General features: G+C 44.6%; 1 protein-coding gene across 1 annotated transcript; it reads left to right on the forward strand.

Moving 5' to 3' along the window:
- The first annotated feature begins 15,929 nt into the window (after positions 1 to 15,929).
- On the forward strand, positions 15,930 to 16,831 carry LOC111591154 (protein HEAT INTOLERANT 4-like). Its single transcript, XM_023302082.1, has 5 exons — positions 15,930 to 16,034; positions 16,153 to 16,206; positions 16,298 to 16,361; positions 16,672 to 16,730; positions 16,817 to 16,831. Exons 1-5 carry the CDS (start codon positions 15,975 to 15,977, stop codon positions 16,829 to 16,831), a joined length of 252 nt encoding a protein of 83 aa, XP_023157850.1. The 5' UTR covers positions 15,930 to 15,974.
- Positions 16,832 to 19,240: the final 2,409 nt, after the last annotated feature.

Here is a 19,240-nt window from a genome sequence, read left to right on the forward strand (position 1 = left end):
CGTTCTTCCAGATGATCTTTGTCCTGCCGTTATGCTGCCAAAATTCCGATCGTTCGTTCGTCCGATCATTCGATCGTTCGTCCGTTCGTTCATCCGTTCGTTCATAGTTCCTATTCATCGTTCATCGTTCGTTCATCATCACTATTCATCGTTCATCGTTCGTTCATACGACTATTCACTATTATTGTTCATCGTTACTATTCACCGTTACTATTCATCATCGTTACTATTTATTGTTACTATTCATCGATGATATCTATGGCAGCCTTTTCGTCGTCACTATTCATCGTTACTATTCATCGATCATCCGATCACCCCAAATTTCAACTACTCATCCGTCATGCTGTCCAGTCCACCTAAGACCAGTCATATCAATATTTCAGTCATACGAACTCCGGTGACTGTGATTTTCCTTCCAGTGGGAACTTCCCATCTGGTCACCCATCCCAGGTTTCTCCAAGTTGAGCACGCTTAACTTTGAGATTCCTTCGAACTAGGCTTCCAAACTCCGATTCCAATAATTCTTGTTTCTAAATTCTTATCGAATTATTCCCTATCCAACCATGTCATCCCTTAAGCATGGTTCATATTCCAGAAAACTCCCAAAATACTCTTGTCCCATATTCTGCCTATAACTCTCCTGTTCATACTAAGTCAGACGATTCATTCGTCACTATTCTCACCAATAGTGAACTTCACTGTGCTACACCACATACACTCAGCTATAAGTACACCTAGCTACCCTCTCCACACACACTCAACACCCTCAGCCAAGGCAAACACCCCACCCACTCAGTTACTCCGCTCTGCCGGCTACACGCATAGTGTCGCTTCACCTCCAGTCCACCCTCCTGGTAAGCACCTCCGCTCCACCACCAGTAATATCACAACACCACATGACACAGACTCTACTCAAGACTCTACCCATCCATATATCGCTATTCTGACCACTATACTAAATATTTGTTGGTATACTTGCTGGTTTGTATGTTTGCTTGTTCATGTTGCATAGTTTTTGGAGCGTTTGTGCCATCTCGTGGAGGCCAGATCTGCAAGTCTACGCCAGGCGGTGGAGCCAGAAGCCAGTTCCGCGAGCTCTCCTTCCCCCTTCGCAGGATAAGCATGGCAAGCTCACTGGATCCCTTTGATGCATAAATTACCTATGATTTTTCAACCACAACCCTCAGCCTGTTATTTTATCCATGATATGATTTTGAGACAAGTTATTATGGCTACCCAGCCGCTTGCCGCAATCAATCCTTGATATATTTGTTCCAAATGATTTGAGAAAAGGTGTGAGTTTTCAAAAGAAAATGCTTTTCAAAATGTGTATGATGAAGGGTTTTCACCCTTATCACCTTTGAGTAGGGATGATCAGGGACTCCCTGGTTTAGGGGAGGGCCTAAGGTGTTGGCTCAGCTGGTTTAGGCGTGAGCAGAAGGATTGTCCCCTCATATAAGGACCGGTTTGTCATCTTTCACTACCTGTACTCATAAATAGTACAAACACTCGAGACTGTGTGGGCAGTCACTCAATCCGTACTCGTACGGTCCAACCCCAAGGTTATGAAGGCTGGGGAGCACTGGGAGGATAAGGAGGGGGAATGTTTTGTCCGGTTTGGACATGGCGGTGGCCTAACTCCTTCCGGTATAACCGTTAAGGTTAGGACGTGCGAGGAAGGAAAGGGATTCGGATTCGGATCTCATTGATCATGAGATCGCAGAGCCGGACTAGTGGGTAAAGTGTATCCCTCTACGCAGAGTTCAAACCTATTTGAATAGTCTGTGTCCACATGAATGGATGAGTCTGGTGTGGTATGGCAATTAGTGTTCTGTTTTAAAAAAAGGTGTGTTTGAGAAAAGTGGTTTTTAAAAGATCCGGCGGTTGAGCCATGAGCTATGGTGGACGTGAAGTCCAGTAGCTGTTTTTGAAAATGAAAACCAGTGGGAAACTGCTGAGATACCTGGATGGTTTAGTCCAGGGGATTTTGTTCTATATTGAAAAAAACTTCCTGCTCCTTTGGGAGAGGATGCGCTTTGAAAAATACAAAATGTTTTACAAAACAACCCTGCATAAAATATTGTTGTTTCTGCAAAATATCCTGAGCTCCACATATTCCATGCATTATATCTGATTTCCCCATTCCGCGGGTGAAGGTGGGCTGCTGAGTACGTTTGTACTCACCCTTGCTTATTTGTTGTTTTTTCAGAAAAAGGAGATCGAGTAAGAGTTACGCCTGTTCCCAACCTTGCCTGTGGCTGTTGGACCGCTGATTTGCTTCGTTGCGTATATCGGGCTGCTTCAGCCCCACTCTGATGATATGTCTCGAGTTGTGGACCAACTCTTAAAGTTGATCACCACCTTTATAGGTTTGTCTCGTTTAAGCAGATCTGTAATCATCTGATGTATAAATGTGTTTACTAGCCTCCTGGGACTAATAATTGTATCACATTTGAGTCCCAGAGGATTGGGGCGCTTCAGGTGGTATCAGAGCTATTAGGTTGGCCGCAGGACTAACCCTTAGCCTGATCCAAAAGTTTTTGAGTCAAAACTATTTTCTTAAAAAAAATTCTTGCTCTCATCCCTTCATTTCAAAAATGCTTTCCCCTTTCCTTCTCTCAGAAGTCAGATGGAGGTCCGTTGCCAAACCAGTTTTTGCCAGAATGAAGATGGGTTCCCCAAGTTGCTGAGAGCATGCACAGTCCGCCTCGGAATCAAGAGCCAGCCAAAGTATGATGGTCGTGAATTCGTCGAGCATGGCACAGAGAAGTGTGTCGTGACTGTATACATTGGATCCAGTCCGCACCATGTGGAATGGAGTGTCACTGCTGCTGGGCACAGATTCAAAGACACCTGCCAAGTCGTCGCCCGCAAGGCATTGAGGGCCCTGTGTAAGATCTATGAAGAAGAAGTGGCCGACACACCGCTCAGATTCTTTCCGCCCTTTCAGAGAGACCGTCCAGTTTGGATGGCCAGGATGCGTGCATTGGAAGGTTAGCAGCTGCTTGAGGATGACCCCACAGTCGTGTACCTCACTGCATACCTGCTCACCCTGGATGCACATTATGATTTCTTGGCTCGGCACCACCGTTAGATGATTGCCCGAGCAGAAGATGTAGAGAAGCGCAACCGTAAGCTCCATGTGGATCTCACCACAGCTCAAGCCCGTGCAACTGCATTGGAAAGTCATGAAGTCATTGCTGTTGAAGCCCTGAAGCAAGCCAAGGATGAGCATGTCAAGAAGTTGATGGAGGCCTACTTGGTAACCCATAACTAACGTAGAGCCCTGCGGATCCAAGAGCCCGCTTCATCCAACTCAGTTCAACCCATGAGAGCTGAAGATCCCCAGATTCTTGAAGGTCACCCGGTCTCTATTAGAGGAGAGAAGAAGGCTTGGGAACTCCCGGAAGGAGCCATAGTCTTGGAAGGAATTCCAATCTTCCCTCAGGCTATAGATAAGCAAGAGCACCCTGAATCCTCCCAAGATCCCCCACCGGAGTTGTTTGAGCCCCTCACCATGAAGAAGATTCCAGCACCATCCCTTGAAGTCAAGGAAGAAGATGCAAGCACCCCGCCAGCACCACCGCCCTCTAAGGAGCTACAAGAACCAGTCCCGCTTGAAGAAGAGTTCAACCCCGTCTTGCCATCTCAGTCGCCGCTAGAAGAAGTCATCAACATCAACTCCCTGTTGACCCATCCAGGAGATGCCTCAGATTGAAGTTGTGCGCCAGCCTTGCCAGAGGAGAAGCTGCTTGGTCTAAGTTAGTTATGCCCAGTCTTCTGCATGCATTGGGCAGTGAAGTTTTTTTCTTCACTTTGGCTAGAGCCATGCATGTATGAGAGGTAATCGTGTAGACTCGTGTTTTGCAAAACTCTAATTGTGTGGCCCCCTATGTTATTTCAAAATGAATTTCGCTTGATGTTTTCTCCCCTTTTGAATGCATATGTGATGCTTTAACGTTAGTGCTCGTAAGTCCTAGTTAGCATAGTTCTCAATTCAAGAGCCGAGCAATAGTAGTTATGCTTAGCCCCCGAATCTGAGTAGTCCGTGCTTTGAAAAACTCTATTCTTCCCTTATTCAAAACATTTGATTCGTTTGTGCTTATCATTGCTGAGCTTGTGCATTTTCTTTCCGTTTTTCTTAAAAAGGTTTTCCCTAAAAACATAGATAACAAATTAGAGCTAATCCTCACCTTATGCTTCCATTCTCATCTTAACCCATCTCAAGAGAAAAGTGCCTTACCCAAGAAGATACCGGGAAGCTTACCCTTGAAGCATGGAATAAGCTATAGAGGAACCTATCCAGTCGCTCAGTCAAAAGGACCGACCGTGAGAATCAAAGCACTGCCCCTGAGTCAAAGTAAACAGAAAAAGAGGACAAAAGAAGTTATTACCATACAGAGAGGCAAAGATTCTTGGAAACCAGAGACCACAAACATCAGGGTCATTGACCCCACCACTCACCCGTGCCCCCTGCACGCGTGCCCGCCTCCATGCGCACTACCACCGCCCCATGCCCCCTTTGCAGTGCACTACCGCCACCCATGCCCCCTTTTGCAGCGCACCCACCGCCATCGTCGCCGGCAACGGGCCCCCCTTCCCCTTGTCGCACCTGCTGCCTCGTGTCACCTGCTCCATCACTACCACTCCACACCCCCCCGAGCACCCCCGCTCGCCTATAAACCCCCCCTAGCTCCCTCAACTCCCATCTCGCTCAAAGCAAAGCACACCCCAGACAAATCCCCTCTGCCAAATCGCAAGCAACTCTAATTGCCACTCCCTCACCCCTAAGATCACAATGCTTGGTGATTCTTGGGTTGAAAACTGTTGTACATGGTTCATAGTCTTTGGTTTCCTCCAGTGTATGATAGTAATACTCGTTGATAGAATCCTCCAGTGGGAAGAGCAAAGAGAAAGAAAGAGGCAGTGAAAAGTGAAAAGTGAGAAGAGAAAAGAAGATAGTGAAGAGAAGATGAGAAGAAGGTTGTCCCAGAATCAACCCTATGTCAGTCATTTCTCCGCAGCCTGCTCAAGCAGCAACAGCAGAAGAAGGCCCCGTAACACCCTTGTTATGAGGTACTTCAAGGAGTTCAAATCCCCAAGATTCAAGAGATCTACCCTCATTCATTTTAAGTGGGGTAGTGTTCCAGCCAAGTTCCTGGTATGGAGAAAAAGAAGAAGGCCTATAGCAAGCTTGTGGAGGACCAGATCATCGAAGCTTATAAGTTTCTGGATGAGAAGTGGTCACCCAAGTTCCATTGATGAAGCACTAGAAGAGCAATCAAGGAAGGAATCCATGTGGGAGTTTGCAAGAGAAAGGTTTGCGCGTTGGCATCGATGCTTCTTCAATAAGCTAGCTGCCAAGCGAAAGCTAGAAGCCTGAAGATGATCTTTGAGTAGCCAGAATCAGTGTTGCAATCGGCTACCGGATGCTCCTGCAAGGCCAGATTTTGTTGAAGTTCCATCTCCTCGAAGAGTCTGCAAAGTGAAGCTATGTAGCTGAAGTAAAGCTATACCCATAACCCTTCTAAGCCGAATCTCGAGGACGAGATCCATTTTAAGTGGGGTAGATTTGTAGCATCCCAAAAATTCAAATCTTGAAATTTTCTCAAACTTGCTCTAAATTCAAAATGAATTTCAAATTTCATTTCAAAATGTTTGTTTGCGAGTTGATATCAGCAAATAAAATATAGTGGTCAATATTCTCTCCAAAATCCTCCTCAAATATCCTACGAATATTTCCCGAGTGATCCCTTCAAGTTCTTTCCAGAAATATTGTCCAAATATTCCACCGATAATTCTCCAAGTATTTTCATCCTCAGAAATACCTTCCGAATCATTTTTGAAGTCCCCACAAATATTTTCTTCATAACTTTCCTCATGCTCATACGTATATGTATGCCTCCGGTGTCATACGTTGAGCTCTACAAGCAAATCTCACTTATACAAGACAAATCCATGCTAATCTCCCACTAATCCTCTCATCCTCCCACTAATCCTCTCATCCCTCCCCCTAATCCCCCCACCATGGCTATAAATAGAGGGGCAAGGGCCTCCTCTCATCCCACCCCAAGCCATTTCATGGCAACTCTCTCCCCCCCCACACACCCACTCCATGTTCCACACAAACACACACTAGCACAAGGATCGTTCGGTCGTTCTTCGATCGTTCGTCCCCCTGTTCTTAGTTTGTTCGTTCATTCGTCTGATCGTTCATGGTTTGTTCGTCTGTTCGTCCGATCGTTCGATCGTTCGTTCAACCAAATAATCTTTTTCCTATCGTTATGCTGCCGAAATTCCGATCGTTCGTTCGTTCGATCATTCGATCGTTCATCGTTCGTTCATAGTTCCTATTCATCGTTCGTTCATAGTCCCTATTCATCGTTCTTCCAGATAATCTTTGTCCTATCGTTATGCTACCGAAATTCCTATCGTTCGTTCGTCTGATCATTCGATCGTTCGTTCGTTCGTTCGTCCAAATAATCTTTTTCCTGCCGTTATGCTGCCGAAATTCCGATCGTTCATTCGTTCGATCATTCGATCGTTCATCGTTCATTCATAGTTCCTATTCATCATTCGTTCATAATCCCTATTCATCGTTCTTGCTGATGATCTTTGTTCTGCCGTTATGCTGCCGAAATTCCGATCGTTCGTTCGTCCGATCATTCAATCGTTCCTATTCATCGTTCATCATCCCTATTCATCATTCATCGTTCGTTCATGCGACTATTTACCATCACTATTCACCATTACTGTTCATCATTACTATTCACCATTACTATTCATCATCGTTACTATTCATCGATGATATCTATGGCATCCTTTTCGTCGTCACTATTCATCGTTACTATTCATCGATCATCCGATCACCCCAAATTTCAACTACTCATTCGTCATGTTGTCCAGTCCACCTAAGACCAGTCAGACCAATATTTCAGTCATACGAACTCCGGTGACTGTGATTTTCCGTCCAGTGGGAACTTCCCATCTGGTCACCCATCCCAGGTTTCTCCAAGTTGAGCACGCTTAACTTTGGGATTCCTTGGAACTAGGCTTCCAAACTCCGATTCCAATAATTTTTGTTTCTAAATTCTTATCGAATTATTCCCTATCCAACCATGTCATCCCTTAAGCATGGTTCATATTCCAGAAAACTCCCAAAATACTCTTGTCCCATATTCTGCCTATAACTCTCCTGTTCATACTAAGTCAGACCATTCATTCGTCACTATTCTCACCAACAGTGAACTTCACTGTGCTACACCACATACACTCAGCTATAAATACACCCAGCTACCCTCTCCCCCTCCACACACACTCAACACCCTCAGTCAAGGCAAACACCCCACCCACTCAGTTACTCCGCTCTGCCGGTTACACGCATAGTGTCGCTTCGCCTCCAGTCCACCCTCCTGGTAAGCACCTCCGCTCCACCACCAGTAATATCACAACACCACATGACACAGATTCTACTCAAGACTCTACCCATCCATATATCGCTATTCTGACCACTATACTAAATATTTGTTGGTATACTTGCTGGTTTGTATGTTTGCTTGTTCATGTTGCATAGTTTTCGGAGCGTTTGTGCCGTCTCGTGGAGGCCAGATCTACAAGTCTACGCCAGGCGGTGGAGCCAGAAGCTAGTTCCGCGAGCTCTCCTTCCCCCTTCGCCGGATAAACACGACAAGCTCACTGGATCCCTTTGATGCATAAATTACCTATGATTTTTCAACCACAACCCTCAGCCTGTTATTTTATGCATGATTTTTGAGACAAATTATTATGGCTACCCAGCCGCTTGCCGCAATCAATCCTTGATATATTTGTTCCAAATGATTTGAGAAAGGGTGTGAGTTTTCAAAAGAAAATGCTTTTCAAAATGTGTATGATGAAGGGTTTTCACCCTTATCACCTTTGAGTAGGGATGATCAAGGACTCCCTGGTTTACGGGAGGGCCTAAGGTGTTGGCTCAGTTGGTTTAGGCATGAACAGAAGGATTGTCCCCTCATATAAGGACCGGTTTGTCATCTTTCACTACCTGTACTCATAAATAGTACAACCACTCGAGACTGTGTGGGCAGTCACTCAATCCGAACTCGTACGGTCCAACCCCAGGGTTATGAAGGATGGGGAGCACCGGGAGGATAAGGAGGGGGAATGTTTTGTCCGGTTTGGACATGGCGGTGGCCTGACTCCTTCCAGTATAACAGTTAAGGTTAGGACGTGCGAGGAAGGAAAGGCTCATTGATCATGAGATCGCAGAGCCAGACTAGTGGGTAAAGTGTACCCCTCTGCGTAGAGTTCAAACCGATTCGAATAGTCTGTGTCCACAGGAATGGACGAGTCTGGTGTGGTATGGCTATTAGTGTTCTGTTTTAAAAAAAGGGTGTGTTTGAGAAAAGTGGTTTTTAAAAGATCCGACGGTTGAGTCGTGAGCTATGGTGGACGGGAAGTCCAGTAGCTGTTTTTGGAAATGAAAACCAGTGGGAAACTGCTGAGATACCTGGATGGTTTAGTCCAGGGGATTTTGTTCTATATTGAAAAAAAAACTTTCTGCTTCTTTGGGAGAGGATGCGCTTTGAAAAATACAAAATGTTTTACAAAACAACCCTGCATAAAATATTGTTGTTTCTGCAAAATATCCTGAGCTCCACATATTCCATGCATTATATCTGATTTCCCCATTCTGCGGGTGAAGGTGGGTTGCTAAGTACGTTTGTACTCACCCTTGCTTATTTGTTGTTTTTCATAAAAAGGAGATCGGGTAAGAGTTACGCCTGTTCCCAACCTTGCCTGTGGCTGTTGGACCGCTGATTTGCTTCGCTGCGTATATCGGACTGCTTCAGCCCCACTCTGATGATATGTCTCGAGTTGTGGACCAACTCTTAAAGTTGATCGCCACCTTTATAGGTTTGTCTCGTTTAAGCAGATCTGTAATCATCTGATGTATAAATGTGTTTACTAGCCTCCTGGGACTAGTAGTTGTATCACATTTGAGTCCCAGAGGATTGGGGCGCTTCAACAATCATGAGAGAGCGCTCAAGTTACTTGATGCTCTAGATCTGAGGTTTTGGGAGGTGAAGCTATTGGTGATTATCGAGTCACCCAACTATTAGAGTCTCACCATGGATGAGCTTTTCAGCAAGCTCAAGTCCACAGAAATTGACCACGAGACCCGGGCCATGATTGAGAACCCCGGTGCACCCACCATGGTCCTGGTCTCTAGAGGTGTTTCCTCTTCTAACCCTTCGCTTGCTTTGCTTGCTTCGTCTTCTTTGTTGACTATCACAAAGGAGCGGGGTGGAGAGCCTTGGGGATGAGGAGCTAGCGCTTGTTGCTAGCCAGTTCACACGGTTCCACAACAACCGTCTGAACCGATGGCGTGGTGGGTCTAGGGATGGATGCTACAACTGTGGTGGCCCCAAGAAGGGAAAGTCGGAGGCCGTCCAGCGTGACCACCACCCTGGTCGGTGCAAGGGCAAGTGCAAGTACACCTCCATCAAGCACAAGTCCAAGGGAAGGTTCTACAAGGAGGCGCTCAAGAAGAAGTACCTCTGGAAGGCCAAAGTTAAGGAGTGTGACTTCCTTGCCTTCCTTAGCAACCTTGATCATGACTCCGATGACTCAACTTCTTCCTTGAGTGATGAGGAGCTTGAGAGGCGGGTCAAGGACAAGCTGAACAGACTCTACTTCAACGTGACACCGTGGGAAGCCTCTGCACCATGGCACTTGGTGAGGACACGGTGGGCAACGGCGACAAGGACATCGACGATGACTCCACCTTCGAGGTGTCACTTTCCACCGATGATCTCGCTGGAGGTAGATGAGCTGAAGGCTGCTTTGGCTAGTCAAGACAAGTTGCTTAGGCTTGCTAATCGAGAGAGAAAATAATACAAGGGCAAGTACGAGAGCACCCTTCTAGATGAGTGCGACAAGACTAATGTGATGTCCGATGAGACTAATGTGATGAGCGCGCTCTTCACATGTCAAACAACACCACATTGCAGACTAAGTACACCACCCTTCTAGATGAGTGCGATGAGTTTCAATCTAGGTCTAGCTTGTTTAGAAGGCTATCTCAGTGAGTGCACATGTTCCTTCATAGTGTGCATTTTGTGAGGGTTTGCAGTCCACGCTTGAGTCCTACAGACTCGAGAAGACTAGGATAGAGGTGGAAAACGTATACCTTCGATCAGTCTTGAGATGGGTGTCTAGAAGTGAGCCCCAGTTGGACATGATGGTTAGTCAATTCAAGAAGGTAACTGGCGGACTGGATTAGGCTTTGCTGCTAAGACTGGGAGTGGAGCTTGCTTTGGTAACGTTGGTGAGTGCAGTGGCTTGACTCCATCAGAGAAACATCCAGCCTCCCCAAAGCTTGTCAAAATCACTCCATATAATTTTTCCACCTTTGTTGTGAGAGATGGAGTGCTTGTGGAGCTTGTGAGAGCCCCACCACAAAACTAGTGTGATGTCCCAAACGAAACCATCTCAGGAACATACTTGATACCTTGCCTAACATCTCTAGTGATCCCCTTTCTAGAGCACCTTAGGCACCCAAAGGACTCACTCCCACAAACAGATTCCACCTAAGAGAGAGGTGAGGTACCATTGTGAGTATTGTGAGAGGGATGGTCATTTGGCTGTATTTTTCTTTAGGAGGAAGAGAGAGAGGCGAGGTTCTGAGGTGAGCAGAAAGAACATGAACTGCCCTCTCATGGTGTTCGTGATCTTCCTACTCAGAGACGTCCTACTTGGCCTAGAGGTTCTTTTCTTCATGTTGCTAGGCCTCAAGAAGTGAGACCACATGGTGGTCGTGCTCGGTGGGGTGTTGGTCATGTACCATATGGCAAAAGACCCGTGCTAGAGGCTTTGGTTCCCACATATTTAGCGGGCCACTGTTTCCTTCTTGTGGTGATCACTACCCCCCTACGGGACGGGGATGTTTGGTGTTTTTGCTAACACTTTTCAGGAGAAATTGTTGCAACATTGATTTTCATCTTAGTATCATAACCCCAATGTTGTGCTATTTTCTCACCTCGTGTCTTTCTATTGGTGAAGATGAAGGCCTAGAAAACACGTGGCTCATGGATTTCAGTTGTTCGTGCCACATGACTGTAAGCTCTAGACAGTTCTCCAGCCTTGACCCCAATATTTGCAAAGAGTACATAACTTGGGGATAAGTCGAGAGGTATGGTTGTCTCACATGGCATCATTCAAGTGAACGAGAGCTCTGTGCTCAAGGACATTGCTTTGGTTTTGAATTTACATTTTAACCTGCTTTCTATTTTGCAAATCCTGGAGGATGATTATGAAGTGCACTTTAAGAGTGGGCTTTCTTGTGTTTTGGATGCCTAGGGAGGTCTTGTTTGTCGGATTTCAACGTTTGGTCGAGTTTTTTGAGCCGGTTTTCCCATTCTTCTAGCCCTCTCGATGTCTTTTGGTAGGATCTTCCTTACTGGTTTGGAAGTGGCATAGGAGGCTAGGTCACTTGAGCTTTGATCTTTTGGCTCGATTAAGCTCACTTGACCTCATCCAAGGATTGCCCAAATTGAAATTTGAGAAATATCTTGTCTATCACCCGTGTCATCAAGGTAAAATGGTTGTTGCTTCCCATTCCCTGGTCACCAAGGTGATGACCTCACAACCCGGCGAGTGCTTCACATGGACATTATTGGTCTAGCTTGGGTTTGCTCTTTTGGGAGGAAGTGGTATGTTCTTGTGGTTGTTGACGACGCTTCTCGCTATTCTTGGGTGTTCTTCATGGAGGCCAAGGATGAAGCTTTTACTCATGCTCGAGATTTGATTCTCCGGTTGCAAAATTAGTTTCCTAAGAATGTCATGAGAGTGATTCACAGTGATCATGGCATAGGATTTAAAAATACTCATTTTGGAACCTTTTGTACTTCTTTGAGACTCGAGCATCAGTTTTCCACTCCGTATGTGCCCTAGCAGAATGGCATTGTTGAACGCAAGAATTGGACTTGTCGGTACCCTAGATCAGGGGTACCCTCTACTACAGTATAAAGACGTTGTACACGTACGACGTCTCCTAGCCACACGAAGAACGGCACCCGACCCCACCACGTGGGCAGGTCTAGGCACTACAGGAAACGCCTAAATTTTCATGGGCCAAAAACCCACGAAAAAAAGCTTAAACCGACGAAAATAGAATATTTTCGTCGGCATACCGACGAAAATAGCCGCCGAAAATATGTTAGACGAAAATAAGCAACTATTTTCGTCGGCACCGACGAAAATAACATATTTTCGTCGGTTTGTCCAAGGCCGACGAAAATATACAGGCTATTTACGTGGGCCTCTTGGGCCGACGAAAATACAACAACCATTTTCGTGGGCCTCTTTGGCCGACGAAAATACAGCAGCTATTTTCGTGGGCCTCTTTGGCCGACGAAAATACAACAGCCATTTTCGTGGGCCTCTTTGGCCGACGAAAATACAGCAGCTAGCTGTTGTATTTTCGTCGACGAAAATACAGCAGCTAGCTGTTGTATTTTCGTCGGCTTCCGAACAGGCCGACGAAAATTAATGATACCCCCCCAAAACAGATTTTTCTGCACCTTTTAATTCACAGCAAAATACACATAATCCACAATGACATATACAGATTTCACAAACCACATTCACAAGCAATACCATAATTGTTTCAAACATAGTCCATACATAGTTCATACAGTTCATACAGTTTCAATACCATAATCACATCTATAATAAAGTGTATACATAGTCCATACATAGTCTATAATCAAACTCACTCCTGCGGGATGTGGGAGTTTTGGCCACTCCCTCCTCCGCCACCAGGAAGGTGGCCACTCCCTCCAGAACCATGGACGAGGAAGCCTTGGACGTTGGCAGCACCCTCCGATCCCTGAGCATTTGACACTGAACCCTGCAATTCATCAAGCATTCAAATAAGGTTGTGTATTGCTATCCCTAATGTTTGGTCACGATTTGCATAAAATTAAACATGGAACGTCACCTGTGATCCTGCATGCATCCACGGGTACTGTTGTGCTGGCCACCCCAGAGGTGGTGGCACCCACCCCGTCGGTGGCGGTGCCATCCACGCTTGAAATGGCTGAGAGCCCGCCGGTGGCTGGAAGACCGGTGGCACCCATCCCCGGACTGGCTGCGATCCTTGGGGTGGTGGAGGCGTCCAAGTGCCTGGAGGTGCCTGCGTCCACCCAACACCGGTCCTGGGTGGCTGCGACGCTGGAGCTTGTCCTGGCCACTGTCCCCATCCTTGTGCCTGCGAGCCATTTTTGATAATAAAAAAGAGTTGCTATGGAATTGAAGTGTTCAGATAGTGTTACCTGGGGAGGGCGAAAAGCGGGCAAGTTCATATCAGGGCCGAGTCTAGTAGTCATTTCCTGCAAATGGATGCAACGTTAGAATCGCAACATTATACATTGAATTCAATGACGACACGTGATGAGATAGACGAATTACCTGAAAATAAGAAGCCATATATTGCGTCAGCTGCCCAACCTGCTCCTGCGCTGCTCGAGCCTGCTCCTGTGCTGCCCGAGTCTCCTCCTCCAGCTGAGCCTCTCGAGCAGACCTGGAGGAGCGAGAACTCCCTCCCGAAGACGATGCCTTCCCTTGACCTATTGTCCTGTTATAATCCACAACGCCGGTGCCAAAGGCAAACCTGCATGATACACATAGTTGAGCCATTAAGTGGACACATTCTTGTTAATGAAATCGTCGAATCAAACACAAACACCTCACCTGCCATGCTTTCTACCCCCACCACTGTGGTACAACGCCGAGACATCTAAGTCTGAATGCATCCAGTCGAAGTCAGGCCCATGGCGTTGAGTCATTTCCTCCCCATATGCATTCTGCAAAGAAAGTTAGAGTTGGAGTTAGACACAAAATATGCAATTTAATTCGTAAATACAAACTTGTTTACCATTTTCTCCCTTGCCGCCTCGCTGCATAGCACATCAGGGTTAGCCGGATCAGGGCCACGGTGACCACGGACGTAAACCTCCATAAAACTTGGAGCAACTCCACTTTCAGCTTCCTGCATGAAAAAGAAGAGTTAAACCATAGAATTTTCATAGATGTAACATACAAGTTTGATTTATATACTTACCATGCGGCATGCGGTACCAAGGTGTCCATCGGCGCCGTACCTATGCCCCGGTCCTTCAGTGCCACGGTTGACACGGTGCTTGTTGGACTCTGCAATCCACTCAGGCGACGCCCATCTCTTTGCCAACCACCTCCAGGCTTCCATGTCCTTCGCCAGCCAATCCACAACGCTCTCCAGGTACTGCTCCTCTGTGAGGTAGATCTCATTGGCCCCTAATGCTTTGCTCATTTTCTGCCCCTTTATCTTCTTGTAGTAGTAGTTGACGGCTGCGATGCGAGCATTGTACATGGCATCCTTGATGACCTTATCAGCGCACTTCCGAAAGTGCCTCTTCACACGTGCCCACTGAGCCTGATCGTCCTCGATGTCATCCGGCAATTCGAACCTCCCCTACATATCAATGGAGAAGTTAAGTTAAAGTAAGATTAGGAGAAGCAATAATTCAGTGAATTGCTTATATACGAAAGTAAACTCACCCAGAACTCGTCCCACACAGCCACCTGACAAGTCCTTCGTTTTTTTTCCGAACTTCCCCCTCCGCTACTGCTTTCCCCTGACTCCCCTGGCTGGACATAGTCCTTTAGACCCCAGTCAGCCCACTGCATAGCCGCGAACCTCTCGCCATTGAGCTCCACCATGCCAGGGTAGTAGAAGCGACAGAGGCTACCCAACACCGCGTTCACCTTGGGACGTCTGCCTGTACCGTCCCAAGTCAAGTCTTCCCATGACCTACAAACATTAATAAAAAAAGTAAACCAGTGCAATCACGTTCACATTAAAAAATTAACACAACAGAAATAAGCCCCACCATTCTCCATGCGGCCGGATGAGCCTCCTCTCGGCAGGTCTTGGACCAAGCGCATTGCTCTTCTTATACCTAAGTATACAAGTAAATTCAATATGATGAAATGATAAAAAAATTAATATCAATTAAACTAATATGCATAATAATACCTGAAGGACGTAGAACCATCTGACGCGTCGCCCGCGCTGCCTGCCCCCATACGGTTCGCTACGGTTAACGATTAATATCAATTAAGCCAATGTGACGTTCGCCGTTCCCGAACGGGTGACACATACGGTTCGCTACGGTTAACGATTAAAACTAAACTCTAAACATTAAAAAATAACTTGGAGACAAATATGAATTTGAATTAAAGCAAACAACAGTTAAACTAATCACAACACGACAAGATGACTAATATAAATTAATGACTTTCAACATAAAAAGTGACTTTGGCTTGTTCCCACATAAAAAGTGACTTTAAGTGACTTTGACTTGAAGCCTATATGATGGTGAACAAGTTTCTTTAAGTGACTTTGGCTTGTTCCCACATAAAAAGTGGAGAAAAATGCCCCCAAAGATCAGCTGCTAGGCATTTCTGTAACTGAATTTGGTTCAGTGGCTGAAACCTGAAATCAGTGAATGATGTCTACTTTGGAGCTCATTTGTTATTAATGCAAGTGGTTTTGGACTAAAGTTGCTATAGCTAAGTTGAAGAACTTAGTAATGAGAAAAAGTTTTATAAAGTGGGAAAGACTTGGTTCTACAGGAACTTGGGAGTAAAATGCCTCTAAACACTCTCATGACTACAAAACGAGCACAACACTCATATTACAAAATAAAATGCAACAATCATATTACAAAAGTTTTAGGGCTGAGTAGTTTAACTGTTTGTTTACTCATATGAATGCACCAATCATATTACTTAGTTGGCTGATTGTTTTACATGTTGGCTTGAAAAGAACAGGTTTGTTTTTTGGAAATTTACAATAGCAATTTAGATTGTGTTTGACTGCTCTGCATGATGATGTTGCTATTTACTTTACGTGCATTTTGAGTTTTTGACTAATGATTTGTTGCTATGTTCAGGAGGATCTATGGTTATCTGCTTTTCCTGTCGGTACTGAGGTTTGTTCCCATCCCTCCCTTCTTTCATTTGTAGTAGTGTGTATGTTAGTGACCCACATTTGGACATAGCTCACAGTTTTGTCCTAACAACTTATATACCTCGCAATATCATCTGCAGTGGGAAAACATTGATAAGATAAAGGAGTTCAACTGGAGCTTTGAAAATTTAGAGGTATGGCGATTGAAGTTAATCTTTTAATCCATTTTGCTTTTGAGTACTTAGTTCCACCTTCATAATGATTGTGGTTGTTATTGGTGAACATAAAGCCTTAGAAGAAGGGGGCGAGCTTCATGGTAAAACAGTTTATCTGTTTGGAAGCACTGAGCGTAAGTGCACTTCGTTTTCAGCTAGTTTCTGGAGTTAATTTGCTGCCATTAGTCCTTGATGTATGTTTGTTAGTCTTTGTAATATTTTACACCAGTGCTATCTGGGCTAATTTTAATCTCAATTTAAACTTGAAGAGCTATTAGTTTAGTAATTTCGACAATTCTATCTGCACAACACTACTTATGTGCTGGATTTATAAAGTGGATTTTAGTATAGGTCATTCACTCATTTGTTTCATTTGCTTACTAGTTTTATGAGCCTGCTGACTATTGTTCCATACAAGACTAATTGGCTCCTGCTGTCATGCAGCCCAACTATTGGATGTTAATGGCGAATCAAAGATAGTGCTTATTCCAATTGTAGTTGCTGTAAGTTCTTGTCTACCCTCTTGGCTGGACACCTATCCTGTGTGTATATTTATCCCATGATTTTGAGTCCCGAAACATGTTATTAGAAACACACCTATTGAAAACGGCCCCTGTAGTTCCACACCATCTTATGATGAACATCTAGCTCTTTATCATGGGATAATTCTGTTTTTATTGAAAGTAAATAAGGTTCGCCGTACTTGTTGGGGGGATACCAGCTAGCCACTAGCCATAGAAGCAAACCACATAACTGCTGGACATGAAAATATAATCTACTCATCTAGGTCATATCTATGCCAGGTAAACAAATTAGCAATCATGTTTGTACTTTTGCATTAGCAAACAATTCATACCATCTTTGGTGGGTGGGTGTTTCCAATTTTTATTTAGTACTGTCAACCACACATCATTGAAAATATCAGTCTTTAAGATTAAAAACTATGACAAACATTTGAAAGTAAAAAAGTCTAGGGACTTAATCTAATTTGTTCACTGATATTACCAATGGGACTATATTTTGGTAGCAGATTTAATACCTTATAAATCATTTTTGTTCTTTAATAATATTGGTGATGTCCACATAAAAGTTTTTGGCTGGTGATATTTTCCTTCTCATTAGTGTTTTGACTCTAAAATGCAGTGACAAGTATTGCTTTTTACATATGTATTTATGATGGCTCAATGGGTCAAATATAGTCTCTAGGTGGTGTGGGTCTCATTTGACACTTGAACTCTTTTATTTGCAGGTAGACTGCCCTTTCCCTCCATCAGACAAAATTGGCATAAACTCTGTCCAAAGGGAAAATGAGGAAATAGTGCCAATGAAGGCGATGAAGATGGCATGGGTGCCTTATGTTCCCCTTGAGGACCGGTACTTCTGTATTATCGTGTTGAGCATTATTTGCTACTTATTGATTTTTATCTTAAGTCATTGCAACTAAATTTTCTACCTCGGCTTTGCTTTGTCTTTAGGCTTAGCAGGATTGACAGTTTGAAACCAAAAATATTCACTCTCGGATGCACTTAGTGGAGGTTGGTAATATGAATTCATGCTTCTGGAATTTCATGCTTTAGTTTTGTATTTGTGCTCATCCATTGTTGTGTTATATTTCCTTTTCTAAGCACTGCTGTTGTTACCACTGGTTCAAGTTACAAAATCTCTGGTTTACACCTTTTGTAGGTCTGCACTGAAGCATCTCAAACACACGTGGTAACCACGCGGTACAGTATATCGATGACATCTTTAGCAACCCACGAGATGCAAGGAATTGAATGCTAATAGCAACCTTTTGTCCAACACACGTGGGTTAAGAAAATAAGAATTGAATGCTAATAGCAACCTTCCGATAAAGTTTTGTTGGTATGAAGATAAGAAAATTGATGATAATGTCTAAAGTAAAAGTCACTGAAGGAGATCCAAGCTGGAATAGTACTAATTATTTGGGGGAGGCGAAATTGTGATTCTGGAGTGTGAATAAAAATTGGAAACATGTGTTTTTGAGATAATAAAGTTAATTAAGTTTGTGAGGATATGCATAGAAATTCAAGCTGATCGGTGATGCCTACTTAGTGCTTAGTGCTTAGTGATCGATAGGATACCTGCATAATATGCATGTGTAACCTTTGGTTATTGATCACAGGTATGTATTTTGCTATTTCTCTATTCATTTGTACAAGCACTCAAGCAGGTTATGTTTACTACATGTAAAGAAAAAGTAGTTGAAGTTGCTAGATTTAGTTACTTGCTATTTTATTTAGCCAAATTTGGAAGCTGAAGGAAACCAGTACAGCAAATCAGATAGGAATGTGCTCGTGGGGGGTCACTGTCAGGCATCGAGAACGATAAACTCTCCTTAGTTTATTCACAGATGCATATTTGATAATGGAAGCGGTCCATTATCTGTCCTAAATCTAAATTGCTCGTTTATTTTGCAGTGTGGACACGACAAATATGAAGGATCTGAAGAAGATAGAAGAGCACTGAGACAATTTTAAGGCTGAGCTTATTCCAGTCCAGTGGGTGCATGGCATACTAGAAGCAGTTTAGATGTTGAATTGAGCAATTTCTAGTTGGCCCTGCAACTTTCCCCCCTATTTTTATACATGAGGAGTTAAAAGAGTGCGAGTCTGGTGATGCCGAAGCTATTGCCTCTTGGCATCTTGTAATCCTGCAATTTATTTATGTGGTTTGGGAGTGACAGTCAGACGATCCGAATCCATTTTATGAATGAATCAAAATTGCTCCATGCATCGATGGTCTTGCAAACTTCGCCAGCAAAGCTTATTACGAGATGCAAGGAAAAATTTTTGGATCTCCTTCAGTGACTAACAAGACCAGATGCTCGGAAGGGAACGTACCAGATTGAACCGAGCCGCCAGGCGATGGGATCCGGAGATGGAGCCTGGCGGGGGGCAGGGGCGCCTGCCTCCCTGCGGCGGATCGAAGTGGCGTCCTCCTAAACTTGTGGTTGGGAGCAGGCCGGCGGCGGCGGCGGTGGGTGGTCGGGTGG

Source organism: Zea mays, chromosome 3 (assembly GCF_902167145.1).
Source record: "Zea mays cultivar B73 chromosome 3, Zm-B73-REFERENCE-NAM-5.0, whole genome shotgun sequence".
NCBI lineage: Eukaryota > Viridiplantae > Streptophyta > Magnoliopsida > Poales > Poaceae > Zea > Zea mays.